We start from the raw sequence: 26,133 nt of genomic DNA, 5'->3' as shown, positions 1-26,133 counted from the left end.
TTTGCTTTGCCTCAAACACACACCAAATAGAAGTGGCCCTAGCGAACTTTCTCGTTGCCATGGCAAAGAAAGCAATATATCGCACGAGGAAAATGCAAATTGAAAATCCTACAAGATGTACAGATAACCTCCCGGCCTGTTTTAAAGGACTTGTTTTTGCCCGGATTAAAACAGAATTTTGTTTCTATACATATACACAAAGAATTAAGTTAAGCACCCCTACACAAAGAATTAAGTTAAGCACCCCCTAATCCTGTCCTGAACCTGAACCCCCTCGAGCACGTTTGGGACATGTTGGGACGACAAATTGCGAAGATGGTCCCTCCAATATCCAATCTGGATGAATTGGAACGTGCATTACATCGGGAATGGAACAACCTGCCACAGCAACGCATACGACGGCTTACAGGGTCTATGAGACGTAGGGTTGAGTCAGTGATCCGATCACGTGGGTCCTACACACGTTATTGACGCAAAGATCGCTAGAGGTCTTCTCAGAACAATGACTGTACGTTAGAAAACATAAACGTCATCCACACTGTCCGTGATGGACCTATAGCTCCATACTTAAATTGAGGTGAAAATATGCCTAAAATTCCCAAAAAATTTCACCTTAAATTATTCAGAATAAAATATTGAAAACGGCATGATTGTTATGTTTTTATGTGACCATAATATCACTTCTCCAGAAAATATAGCAATATCATGGGTATATTACACTGTTTTGACGACAACAAACTTGTAATGTGCGAGGTTGTAAAAAAACGGGGGGGGTGCTTAACTTAATTCTTTGTGTATATATGGATAAAGTATTGATCTTCAAAAGTATATGGGCATTGAATAATGCACTTTGCTCTGTGCAAAATGGTGTGCTGATCACAGATTGATCACTCCTCAAGCACGATATGATTTCTTTGTGAGGAGCAAAACACTTTATTATTTTTTTCCTGTTCCCTTTCTTGATGTACTAATGGTCTTCATGTAAATGTTCCCTTTTAAATGGTTTTGCTTGTTTTTTTACCTCTGATTTGTGAAATGCTTTGTGAAATGGTTGTATTTATACGTTTTACAAAATATACTTTTTGATATTTTTGTAATAAAAGGATGTAAAAGTCTCTCTCTCTCTCTCTCTCTCTCTCTCTCTCTCGCTCTCTCTCTCTCTCTCTCTCTCTCTCTCTCTCTCTCTCTCTCTCTCTCTCTCTCAGACCACAATTGGGAGGTGGGTTAGGATAGCATCCTCCAGATGGCAGCATTGTACGACATGACAATCTTCCCTTTCCCCAAGGCAAACTGAGTTTGACAATAACATGTTGTTTTCAACACTTCCATGGCAGAGGGCAGATGTTCTTGAGAAAACATTCCTTTCCTGTGCGCAGTTCCTTGCAATTGTGTTCAAAGACTATGTTTGCAGAATGTTATCCTGTTTTTCTCAATGCCTATTGTAAGCTAGGAAAGCTGTGTCTGGAACAAAGGTACATGGCCTTCACTTAGGAAGGAACTTCATCTTCCTTTCCATGTATTCCATTGTGCACTTGGGATTTGGGATTTCATCGAGACATCCCCGAGGGATTTGAAGGGATGTCATCTGAGTTATTTCAAACATCAGCATTAACGAATGCATAACAGCATGAAAGTAAACCTTTATTCATATTCCAATATACCGGTCCCCAAAATGAATCCAACCATTTATATCAAACTTTCGGAAAAAATATTGTACTACATCTGTACTACACATACATCTGCTTCCTGTTTCGAACAAATTTCTAAAAGCAAGACTTCCAACTCTTTGGCATCTCAAGAAGTTTGAAACCAAACCACCAAGCAGCAGCCGGCCAACAGCACCAGAGAAACGATCAGGTTCACTAGGCCGAAACCTTGTGTGTTGGAACATGTGACGGAACCTCCCCGGAAAGGAACCATTACACGATGATTCTGGGTGCGGATGGCCTGGGCTGCCCCTTCCCAGCGTCCAGGACCCTGCAGTCTGTATTGGTAGTTGGTAAGAGGTCCAAAGAAGATCTTTAATGCCAGGCCTGGGTCTTTCAGAAACAGAGGCAGTAAGCATGGCCTTACTCCAATCTGACTGGCTAGGTCATCCGTGTAAGCAGGGCAATCTTCAATCTCAATGGTATGTCGCTTCAAGTTTGGGAACCTAATGTAGGAGAAAAAAAATCACCTTAGAATACAAGTCTTCAATCAGATGTTAAATCAATGCTCTTCATCCGACGGCCAGCGAGCCATATGCGGACCAATCGGCGCACTGCCACTGCCCTAGTGACGTGCTTTTGTTTCTTTTTAAACTGCTTTGAACAAAAGGAATTGCCAGATCTCCCACTTTTGTAAGTGTCAAACCAAATTCATGTTAACAGTTGATACACTTGGACTTTGCTCATTTAAAATGTCCTTGGTAAACATTTGACAACGAATTATGCAAAATAGATTTGTATTGCAATACTGTCAGATAACTTCTGCAAAACATTTTTAAATGGATACACAGGAAGTACGTCGTGTGGGTGCGGTCCACATATCACATTGATAGCTGCAGGTCTCCTAGAGCTCAGCCCCAAAACGTGCCCTGCCTCCCCAACACGTGCCCTGCCTCCCCAACACGTGCCCTCCCTCCCCAACACGTGCCCTGCCTCCCCAACACGTTCCCTGCCTCCCCAACACGTGCCCTGCCTCCCCAACACGTGCCCTCCCTCCCCAACACGTGCCCTGCCTCCCCAACACGTGCCCTGCCGCCCCAACACGTGCCCTGCCGCCCCAACACGTGCCCTGCCGCCCCAACACGTACCCTGCCGCCCCAACACGTGCCCTGCCGCCCCAACACGTGCCATGCCGCCCCAACACGTGCCCTGCCGCCCCAACACGTGCCCTGCCGCCCCAACACGTGCCCTGCCGCCCCAACACGTGCCCTGCCGCCCCAACACGTGCCCTACCGCCCCAACACGTGCCCCTTATGTAAGTGATTAATTTTGAGCATGTACGCTTCGTGGCATACGTCACATCTTGGTTGAAACAGATTTAGCCTGCCCCCATGCGCCTCCTCCCATACGTCACATCTGGCATGTTCGAAACGCTGCCGCCATTTCGTCGTTGGGCGCATGGATTGATCATCGTCAGGAAAACGGGAGATTTAATTGTTTGCCGACGTGAGATTCGGACGGATCGCCCAGCATTCTCATTTTGCTCTGTACCCTGGTCAGACAGAGGTAAGTTCCTTTGGGAATACCGAGATGCTTAATGATTACCCACGTCATTCGTGTGATGAAACTAGTATGGTTATGTCTTAACGAGCAGTTTATTCAATTGTGAACGGAACTGAAACGTACATGATTTATGTGATCTATTCTATGTGAGTACAAGTTATCCAGGTTGATTGCATGGATTAGTCACACGTGTTGATTTGATACTATTAACTAATTTAACAATCCTCATGTTCTGTTCCTGAATTTGTTGGTTGATGTTAGTAAAGAGAGGGGTTTGGTTGTCCAGGTGTGCCTTGGTGCACGTCTTGCGATAGTATGTAGACATTGTCTGCCCCTGGTGTATCTCATGGTTGCACATTCGTCTCGCCTGTCGGACTTGTATTTGGATGCACCTGTGGTTGCATACTCGATGTATTTATTGTAAACATTGAACCATTATAATTTATATCATCCATTGATTGAGGTATTTCATCTGCTACCTGCAATGCATCTTTGCTGAATAGTGCTTTTGTATCTTTTAGGGTTCTTTCATGACCTCATACCTGCATATTCGAATACAGTAAGTATCAACCACCATCCTGTGTCTTGCTTAATTATTCCCGCGTCACACTAAGCCCCACTGCCCCATAAAATGCTCAAAAGGCCTGCCGCCACACAACATGCGCTAAAGCCCCACCGTCCCAACTTACCGCTCCCACCCACACCACAATTAAATCTCCGCCACAAGTCTAACTAACGTCCCGCTACCACAACTAAAACTCCTCCCCCGTAACAAATGCCCCTCTGCCGCAACAAGCGTCCCATCACCCCATGCCTTACTGCCCCACCCTTTGCCCCACCCTTTGCCCCACCGCCCCTTCATGCTCCTCACCCCTCTTCATGCTCCTCACTCCTCTTCATGCTCCTCATCCATCTTCATGCTCCTCACCCATCTTCATGCTCCTCACCCCTCTTCATGCTCCTCACCCCTCTTAATGCTCATCACCCCTCCTTCTCGAAGATGGTGGTCCACCAATATTTGAGGTCTCCATTCATATACAGCATTTGATGTCCTTCCATTCGGTTTCCTGCTGCAGCTCTGGACATTATTCATTGTATACGTCATCAAAATGTTTCTCTTACAGGATTACTTCCATTCGTTGGTGTCTCTCACTTGCTGCTCTCTTTTCCATGTTTACAGGCCCCTTCCCATTCTGGAGATGGTGTACAACACCAAGACCAAGGACATCGACTAATTCAAAAATTTAAATAATGGAAAGATGGATTAAAAAAAAAAATTGAAAATCAAAATTAAAAAAATAAAATATTTGAAAATGTAAATAAATTTTCTGGTTGGTATCAGCTTTGCAGCAATCAGCCATGGCCATGGAGTAAAGGCTTTATGTGACTGTCGATCTGACCCAATGTCTTCATTTTCCAACAGACACATGTACAACTTCTACATCCTCTCTTCTGGATCTGGGGAAGACCAACTTTCCACCCAACCTGTCCTGCTCATCCCCTCAACAGTCACATCTCTTTTGCCAATGTGACTATTGAGACGACGCAACGTCTATGCCGCTGAATATGTCTGCTTGTAGAGGCTGTCTGGCAGGGATTGCGACCTCCACTCTCCCAAAAGGATTTGGCCACCTTCTCCACAGCATCTGATAATGGTTCCTCCAGGAATACTTTCACAAAAGCTAAATCTCTCTCATGTACCGGTTTATCCCATCCTGTCTGCGGCGCAATCCTATCCATCCTCCTGGCACAAGGCCAATTAATCCTGTGGTCAGAAAGTTTCGGCGAAGCAACTTACTTTCTCAAGAGTGAATGAAATAACTGACCAAATACAGCATTGGAGCAGCAGGAGGAACGTGGCGAGACAAAGATGGAGTATCAGGAGGAGCCTGGATAGACAAAGATGGAGTCATCAGGAGGAACCTGAATAGACAAAGATGGAGTCATCAGGGGGAACCTGAATAGACAAAGATGTAGTCATCAGGAGGAACCTGGATAGACAAAGATGTAGTCATCAGGAGGAAACTGGATAGACAAAGATGGAGTCATCAGGGGGAACCTGAATAGACAAAGATGTAGTCATCATGAGGAAACTGGATAGACAAAGATGGGATATCAGGAGGAACCTGGCTAGACAAAGATGGAGTATCAGGAGGAGCCTGGATAGACAAAGATGGAGTCATCAGGAGGAACCTGAATAGACAAAGATGGAGTCATCAGGGGGTACCTGAATAGACAAAGATGTAGTCATCAGGAGGAACCTGGATAGACAAAGATGTAGTCATCAGGAGGAAACTGGATAGACAAAGATGGGATATCAGGAGGAACCTGGACAGACAAAGATGGGGTCATCAGGAGGGAACTGAACAGACAAAGATGTAGTCATCAGGACGAACCTGGATAGACAAAGATGGAGTATTACGAGGAACCTGGACAGACAAAGATGGACTATTAGGAGGAACCTGGAGAGACAAAGATGGAGTCATCAGGAGGAACCTGGATAGACAAAGATGGAGTATTACGAGGAACCTGGACAGACAAAGATGGACTATTAGGAGGAACCTGGAGAGACAAAGATGGAGTCATCAAGAGGAACCTGGATAGACAAAGAGGGAGTCATCAGGAGGAACCTGAACAGACAAAGATGTAGTCATCAGGAGGAACCTGAACAGACAAAGATGTCGTCAACAGGAGGAACCTGGATAGACAAAGATGGAGTCATCAGGACGAACCTGGATAGACAAAGATGGAGTATTACGAGGAACCTGGACAGACAAATATGGACTATTAGGAGGAACCTGGAGAGACAAAGATGGAGTCGTCAAGAGGAACCTGGATAGACAAAGAGGGAGTCATCAGGAGGAACCTGAATAGACAAAGATGCAGTCATCATGAGAAGCCGGAATAGACAAAGATGGAGGATAAGGAGGAACCTGGATAGACAAATATGGAGTATCAGGAGGAACCTGGACAGACAAATATGGAGTATCAGGAGGAACCTGGATACACAAAGATGGACTATCAGGAGGAACCTGGATAGACAAAGATGGGGTCATCAGGAGGAAACTGAACAGACAAAGATGTAGTCATCAGGAGGAACCTGGATACACAAAGATGGAGTCAACAGGAAGAACCTGGATAGACAAAGATAGAGTGATCAGGAGGAACCTGGATACACAAAGATGGAGTCATCAGGGGGAACCTGGATAGACAAAGATGGAGTCGTCAGGAGGAACCTGAATAGACAAAGATGTAGTCATCAGGAGGAACCTGGACAGACAAAGATGGAGTTATCAGGAGCAACCTGGATAGACAAAGATGGAGTATCAGGAGGAACCTTGATAGACAAAGATGGAGTATCAGGAGGAACCTGGATAGACAAAGATGGAGTCATCAGGAGGAACCTGGATAGACAAAGATGGAGTCAGCAGGAGGAACTGATACAGGATTCGGGTTTCGCCTGGTACTCCTCTACCCTTAAACCCAACCTGACCCAACTGAAAACAACATTACATCGTTACTTAAGGTTTGCACAAGGAAATCATCACATCCTTCCACAAGAAAGGTGCAGAAACAGATGATATCAACCAGAAGCAACCAAGCTAAAATTAAAATGAAGTCACGGATTACATCATTGCTGCTGACATAAATTACTTCCTGTTTTATTACAGCCTGATTGGTTTAGATTCCTTCCTGGTCACTCATCTCTGGACATCATTCTGCTCCTCACTCATCAGCAATGCCTGGAGGCCCTCAGTCTCAGTCAAGAGGTCAGGACCGTCTCCTCGGACATATCTCAAGACTTCAGTCCGGCTTCCTCCTATGCTCACTAATATATTTTCCTCCTGCTTACAAGGTCACCTTTATTTGTGTCTGATACCTTTAAGAGACTTCAGGTCGCTCTGCTCACCAAGCTCTTTGCCTACTGCTTACAAGGTCACCTTGATTTGTGTTTGATGCCTTGAAGAGACTTCAAGTCGCTCTGCTCACCAAGCTCTTTGCCTACTGCCCACAAGGTCACCTTGTTTTGTGTCTGATGCCTTTCAGAGAATTCAGGTCGCTCTGCTCACCAAGATCTTTGCCTACTGCTTACAAGGTCATCTTGATTTGTGTCTGATGCCTTTAAGAGACTTCAGGTCGCTCTGGTCACCAAGCTCTTTGCTTACTGCTTACAAGGCCGCTTTATTTGTGTCTGATGCCTTTGAGAGACTTCAGGCCAGCATCCTGCTCTGCTCACCAAGCTCTTTTCTGACTGCTTACAAGGTCACCTTGATTTGTGTCTGATGCCTTTAAGAGACTTCAGGCCGGTCTGCTCACCAAGCTCTTTTCGTACTGCTTACAAGGCCGCCTTTATTTGTGTTTGACACCTTTTGGAGACTTCAGGCCCGCATCCTGCTCTGCTCACCAAGCTCTTTTCTGACTGCTTACAAGGTCACCTTGATTTGTGTCTGATGCCTTTAAGAGACTTCAGGCCCGTCTGCTCACCAAGCTCTTTTCGTACTGCTTACAAGGCCGCTTTATTTGTGTCTGATGCCTTTAAGAGACTTCAGGCCGGCCATCCTGCTCTGCTCTCCAAGCTCTTTGCCTACTGCTTACAAGGTCACCTTGATTTGTGTCTGGTGCCTTGAAGAGACTTCAGGTCGCTCTGCTCGCCAAGCTCTTTTCCGACTGCTTTCAAGGCCGCCTTTATTTGTGTCTGATGCCTTTAAGAGACCTCAGGTTCCTATGCTCACCAAGCTCTTTTCCTTCTGCTTACAAGGTCACCTTGATTTGTGTCTGGTGCCTTGAAGAGACTTCAGGTCGCTCTGCTCGCCAAGCTCTTTTCCGACTGCTTTCAAGGCCGCCTTTATTTGTGTCTGATGCCTTTAAGAGACCTCAGGTTCCTATGCTCACCAAGCTCTTTTCCTTCTGCTTACAAGGTCACCTTGATTTGTGTCTGATGCCTTTAAGAGGCTTCAGGCTGGCATCCTGCTCTGCTCTCCAAGCTCTTTTCCTACTGCTTACAAGGTCACCTTGATTTGTGTCTGATGCCTTTAAGAGACTTCAGGTCACTCTGCTCACCAAGCTCTTTGCCTCCTGCTTACAAGGTCACCTTGATTTTTGTCTGATGCCTTTAAGAGACTTCAGGTCGCTCTGCTCGCCAAGCTCTTTTCCGACTGCTTTCAAGGTCACCTTGATTTGTGTCTGATGCCTTTCAGAGACCTCACGCTCCTATGCTCACCAAGCCCTTTTCCTACTGCTTACAAGGTCACCTTGATTTGTGTCTGACACCTTTAAGAGAATTTAGGCCGGCATCCTGCTCTGCTCTCCAAGCTCTTTTCCTCCTGCCTACAAGGTCACCTTGATTTGTGTCTGATGCCTTTAAGAGGCTTTTGGCTGGTCTGCTCACCAAGCTCTTTTCCTACTGCTTACAAGACCACCTTTATTTGTGTCTGATGCCTTTAAGAGATTTCAGGTCGCTCTGCTCACCAAGCTCTTTGCCTGATGCTTACAAGGTCACCTTTATTTGTGCCTCATGCCTTTAAGAGACCTCAGGCTCCTATGCTCACAAAGCTCTTTTCCTACTGCTTACAAGGTCACCTTGATTTGTGTCTGATGCCTTTAAGAGACTTCAGACCGGCAACCTGCTCTGCTTACCAAGCTTTTTGCCTGCTGCTTACAAGGCCACCTTTATTTGTGTCTGATGGCTTCAAGAGACTTCAAGTCGCTCTGCTCACCAAGTTCTCTTCGTACTGCTTACAAGGTCAACTTGATTTGTGTCTAATGCCTTTAAGAGACATCAGGCTCTTATGCTCACCAAGCTCTTTTCCTGCTGTGTACAAGGCCACCTTGATTTGTGTCTGACACCTTTAAGAGACTTCAGGCCGGCATCCTGCTCTGCTCACCAAGCTCTTTGCCTACTGCTTCGAAGGTCATCTTGATTTGTGTCTGATGGCTTTTTCAGGCCGGTCTGCTCACCAAGCTCTTTTCGTACTGCTTACAAGGCCGCCTTTATTTGTGTCTGATGCCTTTAAGAGACTTCAGTTCGCTCTGCTCACGAAGCTCTTTGACTACTGCTTACAAGGTCACCTTGATTTGTGTCTGATGCCTTGAAGAGACTTCAGGCCGGCATCCTGCTCTGCTCTCCAAGGTCTTTTCCTACTGCTTACAAGGTCACCTTGATTTGTGTCTGATGCCTTTAAGAGACTTCAGGCTGCTCTGCTCACCAATCTCTTTGCCTACTGCTTACAAGGCCACCTTGATTTGTGTCAGATGCCTTTAAGAGACTTCAGGCTGCTCTGCTCACCAAGCTCTTTTCCTCCTGTTTACAAGGTCGCTTTGATTTGTGTCTGACACCTTTAAGAGAATTTAGGGCGGCATCCTGCTCTGCTCACCAAGCTCTTTACCTACGGCCGACAAGGCCACCTTGATTTGTCTGAAGCCTTTAAGAGAATTCAGGCTGCTCTGCTCACCAAGCTCTTTTCCTACTGCTTACAAGGCCACCTTGATTTGTGTCTGACACCTTTAAGGGACTTCAGGCCAGCATCCTGCTCTGCTCACCAAGCTCCTTACCTACTGCTTACAAGGCCACCTTGATTTGTGTCTGACACCTTTAACAGACTTCAGGTCGCTCTGCTCACCAAAGGACTTTACCTACTGTTTACAAGGTCACCGTTGTTTGTGTCTGATGCCTTCAAAGTGTGAGAATGCATTTGCCACTCCTGGTTTTGAATTTGGCACGGTTGTCAGTTATTGCACGGTTGTCAGCAGGTTGGTCCCATGTGCACGGGCTGGTGATTGAAGGGTCACACACACCTTGCAATGACGATACATTCATTCATTCTGGTGAACGTACTTGTGTGAATTTTTCTCTTGCTCTTGGGAAATCTCCTTCAGCATTTCTGCTTCGTCTGGCAAGGATATCAGGCCTGTAAAAGAACAAAAATCAAAACGTTGAACAAATATCCTTAACATCTAACAATACAGGTACAGTCTGCCCTTGGAGGCGTACTATATGATCTACATTGCGACAAAGTAGTCTAACAGTGAAGGTCTGGTTAGTTTAAGAAGGAATTGTTGAATTACCTCAAGGCAGAAGGCCTGTGATGAATTGCGTGGGTAACAACACTTTATCCATGAACACTTCCAATATTTCTCTCAAACACATGTTTCAATTCACAAAGTGTTAAAGGAGCATAAAGGTTGTTTGGCCTAAGACACCTGTGCAATTCCACACCCTAACACTCTCACCTGCTGTACATGAATTGCGAATGATACCACCATTTCCAAACATGACCTTTGGCCAACGAATCAACAAACACCGAGATATTTTACATCGACGACCTAACTGCATGTGATGTATCACAGCCGTCTTTATGTACCTATCCACGAGATGTGCTTTCTAGCTCACATGGAACGAAGTTCCAGAGGGTAATGGGATCGCGTGTCGTCTGTCAGTCAGTCCGTAAACACTTGCAACTTCTTCTCGGAAACCGCTGATGGGATTGTGACCAAACTTGGCACAAATTATATTTGGTGTGTTGCCACTCAAGGTTGTTCGCAGCATTAAAGAAAATCGGGGTGAAAGAGGGTCTCCCGGGGGTCAAAGTGGATCCATATATTTGCTTTGATATTTGCTTTCTTGTCTCAAACTATACTATCGTGTGATTCCCCTCTGTGAATACCGGGGAATCACGGATAGCAAATCGAGCGTTATTCGAGGCATTATTCAATAGCGAATTTCACTATATACGTGCGAGAGGAAGAAAGAAGAAGATGAAGCGGGAAGATTTTACCTGTTGGTCCCGCGCGGCAGCCTTCAACCCTGCAAAGTAATAACTCAAGCTGAAAAGGAAATTAGAATGTCCAAAAAGATTTATTAACGGAGCCCGAGAACAATGAAACGCGACGGTAAATAAATGTCCTAAATCGGGATCCATCACACCAGACGTCTGAAACAAACACAAGGGAGAATTTACGAAAAGAACCGCGTTGTGTGGGTGTGTGCGGGCTCATCTCAATCTGGCTGAGGTGTGTCAAGGATCGTCAGGCCAGTTGGCGGGAAGAAGGCCTCGACGTACCACCGTTCACTCGGCCTCGACAATGCCTCCTGAGCGAAGCGAGCGAGCGGGTGTGCAACCCACTTCCCCAGCCATGTAATGTCCTCACGTATTCGGCACGGAACTGCGATGCACCCAACGATCAGGTCAGAAGGGAGAGAGGGTCGAGGGTGAAGGAAGGCGTGAGGGCAAGGGTCGAGGTAAAGGAATCAGGAGGGCAGCAGGGAACAAGGTCCGACTGTAGTGAAATTATACCAAGGTGAACCCAGGGTGTGCTCACTACGAAAGGGGCGTCTATAAGACCCGGGACAACCGGGGCGCGCGGACACTCCAGCGGAACTCACTGTGACATAGTCCTGTAGTTTGAATGGTATGTACGCCCCTAAATGCTGCGCTGACTGTCCTCTCTGTTGGACCATTGTTATATTGAATCAACCATTGCTGCTCATGAAATACTCTGATTTTAATGCCTGTTGCATGCATGTATTCTTACAGGATGTACTACAGATCTAAATGATATTAAACCTACCCAGAGGTCAAGTCGTGTCTGAGCTTGATTTTCACGACATTTAATATCATTTAGATCGCCGGAATGGCTGACCACAAGATGATCGTGGTACCGATTCTCAGAGCCGACCCTCAAGCTGAGGGATCAGCATCGGAGTTCACTCACTGGGCGATGGCCGGATGAACGCTGATCTCAGACGAGCGTTTCCCGACATTCTCCGTGCTCCTGCGCGGCCCACCTTGGAGAAGAATGACCAGCTGAGAGCCCATCGAGCCAGCTCCAGCCACGGAGCTCCGACGACTCTCGCTGCCGGTCTACCTCGACGGGACCGGAAGCGCAAGCATTTTGCGGAACCGCGCCGTCAAAGCGCGAACTGCTCTCCTGGGGCCCGGACGCCGGAGCAGGCATGACGGACTCCGGCAAGGCACCTGCTGAAGGAGGCCACTGGGAAATGTCCTGGGCCGCAACCCCGTCGGAACGACGGACCCGCTTGGCGCCGAAGGTACGAGTCTAGCCTCGGTTGCTCGAAACGCTAATGGCTCCGTCCGAGAGAATCATCCAAGATTTGCGTGCCTCGGCCCGAGATGAGATTCCCACGCGAGTGATCACGACTCCCATGTCGGCCATGCCTCCACACGGCCGGCACACTCCGACCACTCGCTACTCGGTGGAATCGCCTCCTCCACACGGGCCGGACACTCCGACCACTCGCTGCTCGGTGGAATCGCCTCCTCCGCGCGGGCCGGCACACTCCGACCACTCGCTGCTCGGTGGAATCGCCTCCTCCGCGCGGATCGCGCACTGCTCGTCGGGATCACGCCGTGCCTCACACGGCCGGCTCACCCTGACCACTCGCTTCTCGGAGGAACCACCTCCTCCACGCGAATCGCGCACTGCTCGTCGGAATCACGCCGTGCCTCACACGGCCGGCTCACCCTGACCACTCGCTTCTCGGTGGAACCATCTCCTCCGCGCGAATCGCGCACTGCTCGTCGGAATCACGCCGTGCCTCACACGGCCGGCTCACCCTGACCACTCGCTTCTCGGTGGAACCACCTCCTCCGCGCGAATCGCGCACTGCTCGTCGGAATCACGCCGTGCCTCACACGGCCGGCTCACCCTGACCACTCGCTTCTCGGTGGAACCACCTCCTCCGCGCGAATCGTGCACTGCTCGTCGGAATCACGCCGTGCCTCACACGGCCGGCTCACTCCGGCTGCTCGGTGGAATCACCTCCTCCACGCGAATCCCCTCGCTGCTCGGTGGAACCACCTCCTCCGCGCGAATCGCGCACTGCTCATCGGAATCACGCTGTGCCTCACACGGCCGGCTCACTCCGGCTGCTCGGTGGAATCACCTCCTCCGCGCGAATCGTCGTGCACTGCACCCATCGCGTGCTAATACTCTGGGAGGCCCACGATTCCGATCGCTGCTCGGAATCACCTCCTCGCCGCGAAGCCGCACGTTGCTCCCTTCGCGGGCCCTACTCGGTGAGGCCGGCGATTCCTATCGCTGCTTGCCGGAATCACCTCCTCACGCACAAATCACGCGCTGCACCATCGCTGGATGGCATCCTCACTAGGCACGACGCGCCAGTCGCGCGCCGCTGCATCTTCGCTGGATGGACCCCTTCTTCACACGAAGCGCATGCGATTCCCCTTGCTGGCACTACTCTGTGGCCCCGTTGCTGCTGGTCGGAATCCCACCTACGCATGGCTTCTCAGCGAGGCCGGCGAACACCGCTGCCCGGACTCGCCTCAACGCGTGAGGCTCGTTTGGCTCCACTCGGGGACTCGCCGAGCATGGTCTTCCTAAACTTTCATCTTCTTCCGCTGTCATAACCTTAATAAACAATCTTAAAAGGGTTCTAAGGGGTTCACGGCACTCGGGGATTTGTGAAATGTGATTTGTGTTGGCGTGATGTATCGTATCATGCTAGATACCGTTGATAACTACCGCACTGCGGCCGCTATTCCCCCGCTTCAACCCCGGACAAACCCTGCCCGAAAGCCATCGAACAAGACGCTACTTCAGGCCTCTCGTGCGTCTCGTGCGTCTCGTGCGTGCGTCTCATCTCAGCGTGCCACGCTGGCTCGACAGGCCGAGGACGACTTTCGGTTTCGCCAACGAACCGCACGTGCCCGAACCAATTGATGACGTCACCGGCTAATCACGCGTTTGCTCTACGGCGTCATTAACGTAATTGCGTGCTTCGCGCGATCTCATCGGGGATTCGTTTACATTTCCATGTACCTTGGTAAACTACGTACCAAATGTCCTTTACGTAAACGACGTGAACTACGTAACGCGGCGCTACCTCAAGGTCGCGCGCCCGCGCCGTTTAGGGAGTACACGGTGACCTCGTGAAATGGTGACATTGAGCGTCGCGCCCGACTCCCTTGTCACCTGCGCAAGTAACGGGGGCACCGTACTGCCTGCTCGCCCTTGACTCTGGGCTTGATGTTTATCGGACAGAGCTCTTGGCTCGTATCCACGCACATTTCGAGACTGCGAGACGCCTCGTCTGATTCCATTTTCCCTCTGCCCCAGACTGACTGTGACTCAGACTGACCCAGACTGTGAAGGTCGTCTGACTTCGGTATGCAGCGCGCTGCTGCAACCTCGGTGGGGGGGGGGGGGGGGGGTGGGATCCCAGGAGGTTATTGTTGCTCGCCCGGATGCCGTCCGGTATAACGACTCCCACCTCGCCCCTTGTGGGGACCCAGGATGACGTCCATGGATGTCTTTGTGTCTTTGCCGTCCGGTATAACGACTCCCACCTCGCCCCTTGTGGGGACCCAGGATGACGTCCATGGATGTCTTTGTGTCTTTGAGTGAGTCTTTGTGTCTTTGAGTGAGTCTTTGAGTCCATGGATGGTCGATCCGAGCCATTCAAGGAAGGCGTTGAATGGATGGATTGGTCGGACATCCGTGGATGGTCAATTCAATGAAGGCGTTGAATGGATGGATTGGTCGGACATCCGTGGATGGTCAATCCATCCGGGACATCTAGCATGGATGGACAGTCCATCCGGGGCGATGGCTGTCTTTGGGTCTCTGAGTCTTTGCGTCCGTGGATGGTCGATCCATCCGCGGTCCGGCTGGATCCGTGCCATGCAATGAAGGCGTTGAATGGATGGATCGGTCGGACATCCGTGGATGGCCAATCCATCCGGGACATCTAGCATGACAATCATCTCGACATCTAGACAATCCATCCGGGACAACGCTGGGACAAACAAGGTTTCGATCCATCCGCGGTCCGGCTGGATCCGTGCCATGCAATGAAGGCGTTGAATGGATGGATCGGTCGGACATCCGTGGATGGCCAATCCATCCGGGACATCTAGCATGACAATCATCTCGACATCTAGACAATCCATCCGGGACAACGCTGGGACAAACAAGGTTTGTCCAGCCGGGACTCTCTCTCGGTTTGTGAATGGGACAATTCAATTCGCTTTGAATGGGACAATCCTTCCATCCGGGGCATCCTCTCGGTAGCCGGTATAGCCGATCTTCTCCGATCCTCCGCGCGCTGTACAGCAGGACAGGATTGCCATATGCATCCCGGAGGTTCTGCGCGCTTCGCTGGAGAGGCGCGTTTCGGTCGTTTTTGTCGTCCATCCGGGACGTTCTCTCGGCAGCCGGTAAAGCCGGTCTTCTCCGATCCTCCGAGCGCTGTACTGCAGGACGGGATTGCTGTATGCATCGCGGAGGTTCTGCACGCTCCGCTGGGGAGGCGCGTTCCGGTCGTTTTGTGCGTCGTCGTAATCAGCCATGCCGGTCGTCCAGGCAGCCTTCAGAGGCCGCTCGAGTCTCGTGCGAAGGATCGCTGCCAACGGTAGATTCGCGTGCCGAAACAAGTTTGTAATGCGTATGAGCTGCCGTCAGAGGACGCTCGAGTCTCGTGATTCAACAGGGCCGCTGCCGGTGTCGAGTAACTCTCGTTATGGCTCTCATCGATTCTCTCCCTCGGCAATTCCATGACATGGACCTAACATGGATCGATCATGTACCCTTGGGAGCCTAGGCAGGTACCGACTGCAATGGACTTACTGTAATGGCCTCCTGTCATGTCATCTTATTTACTGTTACAGCTTACTGTAATTCTTTACAGTACTTGCTTACTGTAATTCCATGACATGGACCTAACATGGATCGATCATGTACCCTTGGGAGCCTAGGCAGGTGTCTATGGACTCTATCGAAGCTTCCCCTATGGAACTACCACTGTTACTCCCGTCGTCCCCCACTCCCGTGCCCGAAGGCGCAGGGGCGCCCCTCCGACTCCCACCTCCGGCGGCTATTCCGACGCGGGGGACTCCGGGCTTGGGGACACCGTGCCCGGTAGATTCCGAACACGAACTGGCAGGGAAGTTCGCCGCCCCGACCGCTACGGGTGGACCGACTGACGTGGATTGACGTGACCCATTCGTTTATTGCTGATGCTTGCTTGCAACCTGCCGAGCGGCAGTATAGTTCTAACAGCGGGGAGAATGTAGTGAAATTATACCAAGGTGAACCCAGGGTGTGCTCGCTACGAAAGGGGCGTCTATAAGACCCGGGACAACCGGGGCGCGCGGACACTCCAGCGGAACTCACTGTGACATAGTCCTGTAGTTTGAATGGTATGTATGCCCCTAAATGCTGCGCTGACTGTCCTCTCTGTTGGACCATTGTTATATTGAATCAACCATTGCTGCTCATGAAATACTCTGATTTTAATGCCTGTTGCATGCATGTATTCTTACAGGATGTACTACAGATCTAAATGATATTAAACCTACCCAGAGGTCAAGTCGTGTCTGAGCTTGATTTTCACGACACCGACCATGAAGGGATCCAAAAACGAGGATGGGAAGAAGAAGGAGAAAATGACGGTCTCCTTGAACTTTTAATGTCAGCTTGTGACGTCCCCGGCACTTCTCCTTCAATCAGCGCATCGCTTCTTGCTCGCCTCTCAGGTCCTCCAATCCGAGGGAAGTTTCTTGACCCTCCCTTGGCCAATCACCATTCCTTCCTTACTCTGCCAATCGGCGGCCTTCATCCTGCCTCGTGTCTTCCTTCCAACAATCATTGGCCAGCTTCTTGCCCCTGCCTTAACCAATCACGAGCTTCATCCTGCCTCGTTTCCCTATTGGTGGTTGCCCTTATTTCATTGCCCTCATTTCATTACCCTCATTTCATTACCCTTATTTCATTGCCCTTATTTCATGCCCTTATTTCATTGCCCTGATTTAATTGCCTTTATTTCATTGCCCTTATTTCATTGCCCTTATTTCATGCCCTTATTTCATTGCCCTTATTTCATGCCCTTATTTCATGCCCTTATTTCACGCCCTTATTTCACGCCCTTATTTCACGCCCATATTTCATTGCCCTTATTTCATTGCCCTTATTTCATGCCCTTATTTCATTGCCCTTATTTCATGCCCTTATTTCATTGCCCTTATTTCATTGCCCTTATTTCATTGCCCTTATTTCATTGCCCTTATTGCATTGCCCTTATGTCATGCCCTTATTTCATTGCCCTTATGTCATGCCCTTATTTCATTGCCCTTATGTCATTGCCCTTATGTCATGCCCTTATTTCATTGCTCTTATGTCATGCCCTTATTTCATTGCCCTTATTGCATTGCCCTCATTTCATTGCCCTTATTTCATTGCTCTTATTTAATTTCCCTTATTTAATTTCCCTTATTGCATTGCCCTTATTGCATTGCCTTTATTGCATTGCCCTTATTGCATTGCCCTCATTTCATTGCCCTTATTTCATTGCCCTTATGCCATGCCCTTATTTAATTGCCCTTATGTCATGCCCTTATGTCATGCCCTTATTTCATTGCCCTTATTGCATTGCCCTCATTTCATTGCCCTTATTTCATTGCCCTTAATTTATGCCCTTGTTTCATGCCCTTATTTCATGCCCTTGTTTCATGCCCTTATTTCATTGCCCTTATGTCATGCCCTTGTTTCATGCCCTTATTTCATGCCCTTGTTTCATGCCCTTATTTCATTGCCCTTATGTCATGCCCTTATTTCATTGCCCTTATGCCATGCCCTTATTTCATTGCCCTTATGTCATGCCCTTATTTCATTGCCCTTATTTCATTGCCCTTATGCCATGCCCTTATTTCATTGCCCTTATTAAATGCCCATATTTCATTGCCCTTATTTCATTGCCCTTATTTAATTGCCCTTATTTAATTGCCCTTATTTAATTGCCCTTATTTCATTGCCCTCATTGCATTGCCCTCATTTCATTGCCCTTATTTCATGCCCTTATTTCATTGCCCTTATTTAATTGCCCTTATTTAATTGCCCTTATTGCATTGCCCTTATTGCATTGCCCTTATTGCATTGCCCTTGTTGCATTGCCCTTATTGCATTGCCCTTATTGCATTGCCCTTATTGCATTGCCCTTATTGCATTGCCCTTATTGCATTGCCCTTATTGCATTGCCCTTATTGCATTGCCCTTATTGCATTGCCCTTATTGCATTGCCCTTATTGCATTGCCCTTATTGCATTGCCCTTATTGCATTGCCCTTATTGCATTGCCCTTATTGCATTGCCCTTATTGCATTGCCCTTATTGCATTGCGCTTATTGCATTGCCCATATTGCATTGCCCTTATTTCATTGCCCTTATTGCATTGCCCTTATTGCATTGCCCTTATTTCATTGCCCTTATTACATTGCCATTATTTCCTCGCCCTTATTTCATTGCCCTTATTTCATTGCCCTTATTTCATTGCCCTTATTTAATTGCCCTGATTTCATTGCCCTTATTTCATTGCCCTTATTTCATTGCCCTTATTTCATTGCCTTTATTTCATTGCCCTTATTTCATTGCCCTTATTTCATGCCCTTATTTAATTGCCCTTATTTCATGCCCTTATTGCATTGCCATTGTGTCATGCCCTTATTGCATTGCCCTTATTTCATTGCCCTTATTTCATTGCCATTATTGCATTGCTCTTATTTAATTTCCATTATTGCATTGCCCTTATTGCATTGCCCTTATTGCATTGCCCTTATTGCATTTCCCTTATTGCATTGTCTTTATTGCATTGCCCTTATTGCATTGCCCTAATTTCATTGCCCTTATTTCATTACCCTTATTGCATTGCCCTTATTTCATTGCCCTTATTTCATTGCCCTTATTTCATTGCCCTCATTTCATTACCCTCATTTCATTACCCTTATTTCATTGCCCTTATTTCATGCCCTTATTTCATTGCCCTTTTTGCATTGCCCTTTTTGCATTGCCCTTATTTCATTGCCCTTATTTCATTGCCCTTATTTCATTGCCCTATTTCATTGCCCTTATTTCATTGGCCTTATTTCATTGCCCTTATTTCATTGCCCTTATTTCATTGCCCTTATTTCATGCCCTTATTTCATTGCCCTTATTTCATTGCCCTTATTTCATGCCCTTATTTAATTGCCCTTATTTCATGCCCTTATTTCAATGCCCTTATTTCATTGCCCTTATGTCATGCCCTTATTTCATTGCCCTTATGTCATGCCCTTATTTCATTGCCCTTATTGCATTGCCCTTATTTCATGCCCTTATTTCATTGCCCTTAATTCTTGCCCTTATTTCATTGCCCTTAATTCATGCCCTTATTTCATTGCCCTTATTTCATTGCCCTTAATTCTTGCCCTTATTTCATGCCCTTATTTCATGCCCTTATTTCATTGCCCTTAATTCTTGCCCTTATTTCATGCCCTTATTTCATGCCCTTATTTCATTGCCCTTATTTCATTGCCCTTATTTCATTGCCCTTATTTCATTGCCCTTGTGTCATTGCCCTTATTTCATTGCCCTTATTTCATGCCCTTATTTCATGCCCTTAATACTTGCCCTTATTTCATGCCCTTATTTCATGCCTTTATTTCATTGCCTTTATTTCATTGCCTTTATTTCATTGCCTTTATTTCATTGCCTTTATTTCATTGCCTTTATTTCATTGCCTTTATTTCATTGCCTTTATTTCATTGCCCTTATTTCATGCCCTTATTTCATGCCCCTATTTCATGCCCTTATTTCATTGCCCTTATTTCATTGCCCTTGTTTCATTGCCCTTATTTCATTGCCCTTGTGTCATTGCCCTTATTTCATTGCCCTTATTTCATTGCCCTTATTTCATGTCCTTATTTCATGTCCTTATTTCATGCCCTTGTTTCATTGCCCTTGTTTCATTGCCCTTATTTCATTGCCCTTATTTCATTGCCCTTATTTCATGCCCTTGTTTCATTGCCCTTATTTCATTGCCCTTATTTCATGCCCTTATTGCATTGCCCTTATTGCATTGCCCTTATTTCATTGCCCTTATTGCATTGCCGTTATGTCATGCCCTTATTTCATTGCCCTTATGTCATGCCCTTATTTCATTGCCCTTATTTCATTGCCCTTATTTCATTGCCCTTATGTCATGTCCTTATTTCATGCCCTTATTTCATGCCCTTGTTTCATGCCCTTATTTCATGCCCTTATTTCATGCCCTTATTTCATGCCCTTGTTTCATGCCCTTATTTCATTGCCCTTATGTCATGCCCTTATTTCATTGCCCTTATGCCATGCCCTTATTTCATTGCCCTTATGTCATGCCCTTCTTTCATTGCCCTCATTTCATTGCCCTTAATTCTTGCCCTTATTTCATGCCCTTATTTCATTGCCCTTAATTCTTGCCCTTATTTCATGCCCTTATTTCATTGCCCTTAATTATTGCCCTTATTTCATGCCCTTATTTCATTGCCCTTTATTCTTGCCCTTATTTCATTGCCCTTGTGTCATTGCCCTTATTTCATTGCCCTTATTTTATACCCTTATTTCATTGCCCTTAATTCTTGCCCTTATTTCATTGCCCTTGTGTCATTGCCCTTATTTCATTGCCCTTATTTCATTACCCTTATTTCATTGCCCTTGTGTCATTGCCCTTATTTCATGCCTTTATTTCATTGCCTTTATTTCATTGCCTTTATTTCATTGCCTTTATTTCATTGCCTTTATTTCATTGCCTTTATTTCATTGCCTTTATTTCATTGCCTTTATTTCATTGCCCTTATTTCATTGCCCTTATTTCATGCCCTTATTTCATGCCCCTATTTCATGCCCTTATTTCATTGCCCTTATTTCATTGCCCTTGTTTCATTGCCCTTATTTCATTGCCCTTGTGTCATTGCCCTTATTTCATTGCCCTTATTTCATTGCCCTTATTTCATTGCCCTTAAGTTTTTGCCCTTATTTCATGCCCTTATTTCATGCCCCTATTTCATGCCCTTATTTCATTGCCCTTATTTCATTGCCCTTGTGTCATTGCCCTTATTTCATTGCCCTTATTTCATTGCCCTTATTTCATGCCCTTATTTCATGCCCTTATTTCATTGCCCTTATTGCATTGCCCTTATGTCATGCCCTTATTTCATTGCCCTTATGTCATGCCCTTATGTCATGCCCTTATTTCATTGCCCTTATTTCATTGCCCTTATTTCATTGCCCTTATGGCATGTCCTTATTTCATGTGCTTATTTCATGCCCTTATTTCATGCCATTATTTCATGCCCTTATTTCATGCCCTTATTTCATGCCCTTATTTCATGCCCTTATTTCATGCCCTGATTTCATGCCCTTGTTTCATGCCCTTGTTTCATTGCCCTGATGTCATGCCCTTATTTCAATGCCCTTATGCCATGCCCTTATTTCATTGCCCTTCTTTCATTGCCCTCATTTCATTGCCCTTAATTCTTGCCCTTAATTCATGCCCTTAATTCTTGCCCTTAATTCTTGCCCTTAGTTCATGCCCTTATTTCACGCCCTTATTTCATTGCCCTTAATTCTTGCCCTTATTTCATGCCCTTATTTCATTGCCCTTAATTCTTGCCCTTATTTCATTGCCCTTAATTCTTGCCCTTATTTCATTGCCCTTATTTCATTGCCCTTAATTCTTGCCCTTATTTCATTGCCCTTATTTCATTGCCCTTAATTCTTGCCCTTATTTCATGCCCTTATTTAATTGCCCTTAATTATTGCCCTTATTTCATGCCCTTATTTCATGCCCTTATTTCATTGCCCTTATTTCATTGCCCTTATTTCATTGCCCTTGTGTCATTGCCCTTATTTCATTGCCCTTATTTAATTGCCCTTATTTCATGCCCTTATTTCATGCCCTTAATACTTGCCCTTATTTCATGCCCTTATTTCATGCCTTTATTTCATTGCTCTTATTTCATTGCCTTTATTTCATTGCCTTTATTTCATTGCCTTTATTTCATTGCCTTTATTTCATTGCCTTTATTTCATTGCCCTTATTTCATGCCCTTATTTCATGCCCCTATTTCATGCCCTTATTTCATTGCCCTTATTTCATTGCCCTTGTTTCATTGCCCTTATTTCATTGCCCTTGTGTCATTGCCCTTATTTCATTGCCCTTATTTCATTGCCCTTATTTCATGCCCTTATTTCATGCCCTTATTTCATGCCCTTATTTCATGCCCTTATTTCATGCCCTTATTTCATTGCCCTTATTTCATTGCCCTTGTTTCATTGCCCTTATTTCATTGCCCTTGTGTCATTGCCCTTATTTCATTGCCCTTATTTCATGCCCTTGTTTCATTGCCCTTGTTTCATTGCCCTTATTTCATTGCCCTTATTTCATTGCCCTTATTTCATGCCCTTGTTTCATTGCCCTTATTTCATGCCCTTGTTTCATTGCCCTTATTTCATGCCCTTATTTCATGCCCTTATTTCATTGCCCTTATTTCTTTGCCCTTGTTTCATTGCCCTTATTTCATTGAACTTATTTCATTGCCCTTATTTCATTGCCCTTATTTCATGCCCTTGTTTCATTGCCCTTGTTTCATTGCCCTTGTTTCATTGCCCTTGTTTCATTGCCCTTATTTCATTGCCCTTATTTCATTGCCCTTGTGTCATTGCCCTTATTTCATTGCCCTTATTTCATTGCCCTTATTTCATTGCCCTTATTTCATGCCCTTATTTCATGCCCTTATTTCATTGCCCTTATTTCATGCCCTTGTTTCATTGCCCTTATTTCATTGCCCTTGTGTCATTGCCCTTATTTCATTGCCCTTATTTCATTGCCCTGGTTTCATGCCCTTGTTTCATTGCCCTTATTTCATTGCCCTTATTTCATTGCCCTTATTTCATGCCCTTGCTTCATTGCCCTTATTTCATTGCCCTTATTTCATGCCCTTATTTCATGCCCTTATTTCATTGCCCTTATTTCTTTGCCCTTGTTTCATTGCCCTTATTTCATTGAACTTATTTCATTGCCCTTATTTCATTGCCCTTATTTCATGCCCTTATTTCATTGCCCTTGTTTCATTGCCCTTGTTTCATTGCCCTTGTTTCATTGCCCTTATTTCATTGCCCTTATTCCATTGCCCTTATTTCATTGCTCTTATTTCATTGCCCTTATTTCATTGCCCTTAGTTTATTGCCCTTATTTGATTTTATAAGTGCAGTCGGCTGCCATTGGTGACCTTGAGTCGATAGGTTTGAGGAAGTACACATTTCATTGGTCGATGCAACACCTTGCCCACGAAGCACAGATTCAACAGTTTACGACCGACATTACTATTCCCATTTCCAATCTTACCTTTGTCCATTCTTACCTTTGAAGATGCGAGTTACCCATCGGCTTTGCATTTCACACACGGAAGTCGCCGAGACATTTGCTTCGACGAGGTTGATGAACGCAATTGTCGGTGGTTGTATCTTTGGCAGGAAAACATTCTTGTACAAGCAATTGCAGTTGTCACGTACGGTGAACGTGTCGTCCACCTCGAGGAAAGGGAACTGGAAACAAAAACCAGTGGCGAAAACAACCACATCCAAGCTTTCCGCTCGGGATCCGTCGACGAACACGGCTGCCGTGTCCGTGAATGATGCCACATTGGGTTTCATGCTCAACTTTCCTTTCATGACACAAAGGGGTAAATTGTCATTGACCACCATCTGCTGACTGAAGATTCTGCCAACAATAAGAGATGGGGAACAATTTACAAATGGTAGTGGCGAGTAAACAGCGAGTAAATCCCCAAATTTATTTTGGCAGTCGGCCTCTGGGCAAGGTACAATTTCTGGAGCTCCCGGTTACCATGGTAAACTATATACGTTATCTCCAAGTCTTGGGCAGGCCTTAAGATATCGAGGTTGGCCTGCAAAGCTGGCCATCACCATGTAATATTCTCTGCAGGGCAAATTACTTCCTCTGCCATCCTCAGCTTACAACGGCACGCCATGTTGCATCACATGCGGAGGCATTGGAGGTTGTGAGAATGTCCAGGGGCCCAAGGACAGACTTGGGCCTGCAGAGAATGCCGGTGTGTCAGCCTTTGGAGGCCTTTCTCGAGAACACACTCTGCCAAGAATAGTTCATGCTGTCCAAAACTGTTCTTGACATTTGTATTAGCAGACACTGGAAACATTTAATTGGTCAGGTGGTAGAAAGACTCCAAAGAAGAAAGAGTAGAAAGTTTTGCTTTAAGCTCATCGATGAAAACATTTATAATTTCCAATGTGAATGAGCATGTTAGGGCCAAACCGGCCAGAATTTAGTCGGAGCATTTTGCAAGTCAAGCTTGTTTGGTCTGAAATGACGAGCCAAATGACGAGCCAGGTCGTGTGGAAGGAATGGCGAGAGAAGCCAATGAGGAGGTGCGAATAAGAGATAAACAGGTGTGCAGCCCATACAGGGTGACGAGGTGTCAAACTTTTATCATTTTGGTGTCAACCAACATGAATGTAAAAATTAACTGATCAATTTATCTTTGCCTTTCCACAACTTTATCCCGAAGGTCTTGTGAAAGCTCCCTGGTGCTCATGGTTGAGTCTTTGCTCTGAAATGCGCTACCCAGCAGAGGAAACCTCCAGGAACAATTGATTTTATTCTGAAATAAATGTTCAGAATGACGACAATTTAACACAGGTGGAGGCTAATTAACTTGGTGTGTGATTTTTAAGGTTATTGGTTACACATGAGCTCATTTACAATTGCTATGAGTTTTATAAGGGGGGTTGGGGTAGGGGGTGGACACTTAACCAACGAAGATATTCAAGATAACCAACTAAGATATTTTTAATTAATTTTCTGAAATTTGTTGAATTTGTTTGATGCAACAAGTCTGTTTTAATGCAATTTAATTCCAGGTATATTGTACCAAAAGGTGAAAATTTCCAAAGGGGGTGTAGACTTTTTATAGGCACTGTATGTGTTTTTACAGTGTAGCCCATAGGCACAGGGCAAAGCCATCGAGAACAGTGTTTGTCTGTCCATATGTACATATGTATGCCCCCTCAAACGTATACCAATCAGAGCTGAGAATTTGGTCACATGACAGGGTGATGTAATTACATCTGATGTCATTACGGCTGTGCGGCGGCTGACTCTCCACACACCACCCTTTTGATTCCAATGGCCGTTCATGCCGAACATATTGTCGAACATGTCATATATCACAATCGCCATGCTCTACCTTTACGTATTTCATTCAGTGTGAAACACAAACAAACCAATTGTTAAAATGATCATCAATTATCGAAAAGTATCGGCGTTACGGCTCTTCCAACCATACAGTATGTATAGGCCTTCGGCCTTAAGCCTCATCTTCGGACAAATTAAGCCCAGGTTTCTTAATACAGTTGTGTATCGTTTCAGTAGTATCGTTTTTGTAATAATAAAAATTATATCGTAAATATAACCATAACACTTTAATCCCAATGTCGTGAATGGAAAGATAATGCATTGAAGTGGTGTATGGTTCATGAATCAATGATCTATGTTCGGCACTAATATTAATAATCGCGGAAGTTGTAAAAGTAAGGAATTCACCTCGGTTTTTTAATGGTAATGTCATTTTCGAAATAATGATAACATTGAAGGAGCTGGGGCTCCCACGTCGATCGGAAGAATGGACGCGACAAAAAGCTAGAATTCATCCGAGTTGCTTTAATGAAATCAAACACTCAGGCACTCTGAAAACCCGTTTATCGGGCAGCAATATATATCGATTAACCCAGGGGGTTTGCCCAGGCCCGGCGCCAGGGGGCGTGGCCCAGCGTCCTGGCTGCGGCCTGGCAAGTTGAGGGCGAGCCTGCCCGGGCGTCCTGGACGAGCCCGGCATGGTGATCGCTCCGCGTCCTTGATAGGTGCAAGGCGATTGTGAAAACCCAGCGGCAGCCGCTACACACGTCCCCCCAGAATCGACTTGCACCGGCAGGGTCAATTTGAGGGGGGTCCTGATGACCCGGCCGAAGCGACCCCTGGCGGGTCGTGGGAGGGGGTCCGGTGAGGTGGTGGGCGGTCGAGTGGGGGGCACCGTGGACGGGGGGCGGCCTCGCCGCGGCGG

At 46.4% G+C, this 26,133-nt stretch overlaps 1 protein-coding gene across 8 annotated transcripts in view; it reads right to left on the bottom strand.

Moving 5' to 3' along the window:
* Positions 1–1,620: 1,620 nt before the first annotated feature.
* LOC137428020 (flavin-containing monooxygenase 5) overlaps positions 1,621–26,133 on the bottom strand; it is a 104,186-nt gene continuing 79,673 nt past the window's right edge. For 7 of the 8 annotated variants that reach the window (XM_078777522.1, XM_078777519.1, XM_078777523.1 and 4 more), the window contains 3 exons: positions 23,398–23,756; positions 10,045–10,117; positions 1,621–2,152 (listed from right to left, as the gene is read on the bottom strand). In XM_078777522.1, the coding sequence (XP_078633648.1) occupies positions 1,795–2,152; positions 10,045–10,117; positions 23,398–23,756 (790 nt within the window). In that variant the 3' untranslated portion in view covers positions 1,621–1,794. The remainder of the gene's footprint in view (positions 2,153–10,044; positions 10,118–23,397; positions 23,757–26,133) is intronic. The other variant, XM_078777527.1, reaches the window with a different exon arrangement.

Source organism: Myxine glutinosa, chromosome 5 (assembly GCF_964187855.1).
Source record: "Myxine glutinosa chromosome 5, kmMyxGlut1.1, whole genome shotgun sequence".
Classification (NCBI taxonomy): Eukaryota; Metazoa; Chordata; class Myxini; order Myxiniformes; family Myxinidae; genus Myxine; species Myxine glutinosa.
The sequence above is the reverse complement of the archived record's forward strand: the minus strand, read 5'-3'. Positions and strand labels throughout refer to the sequence as shown.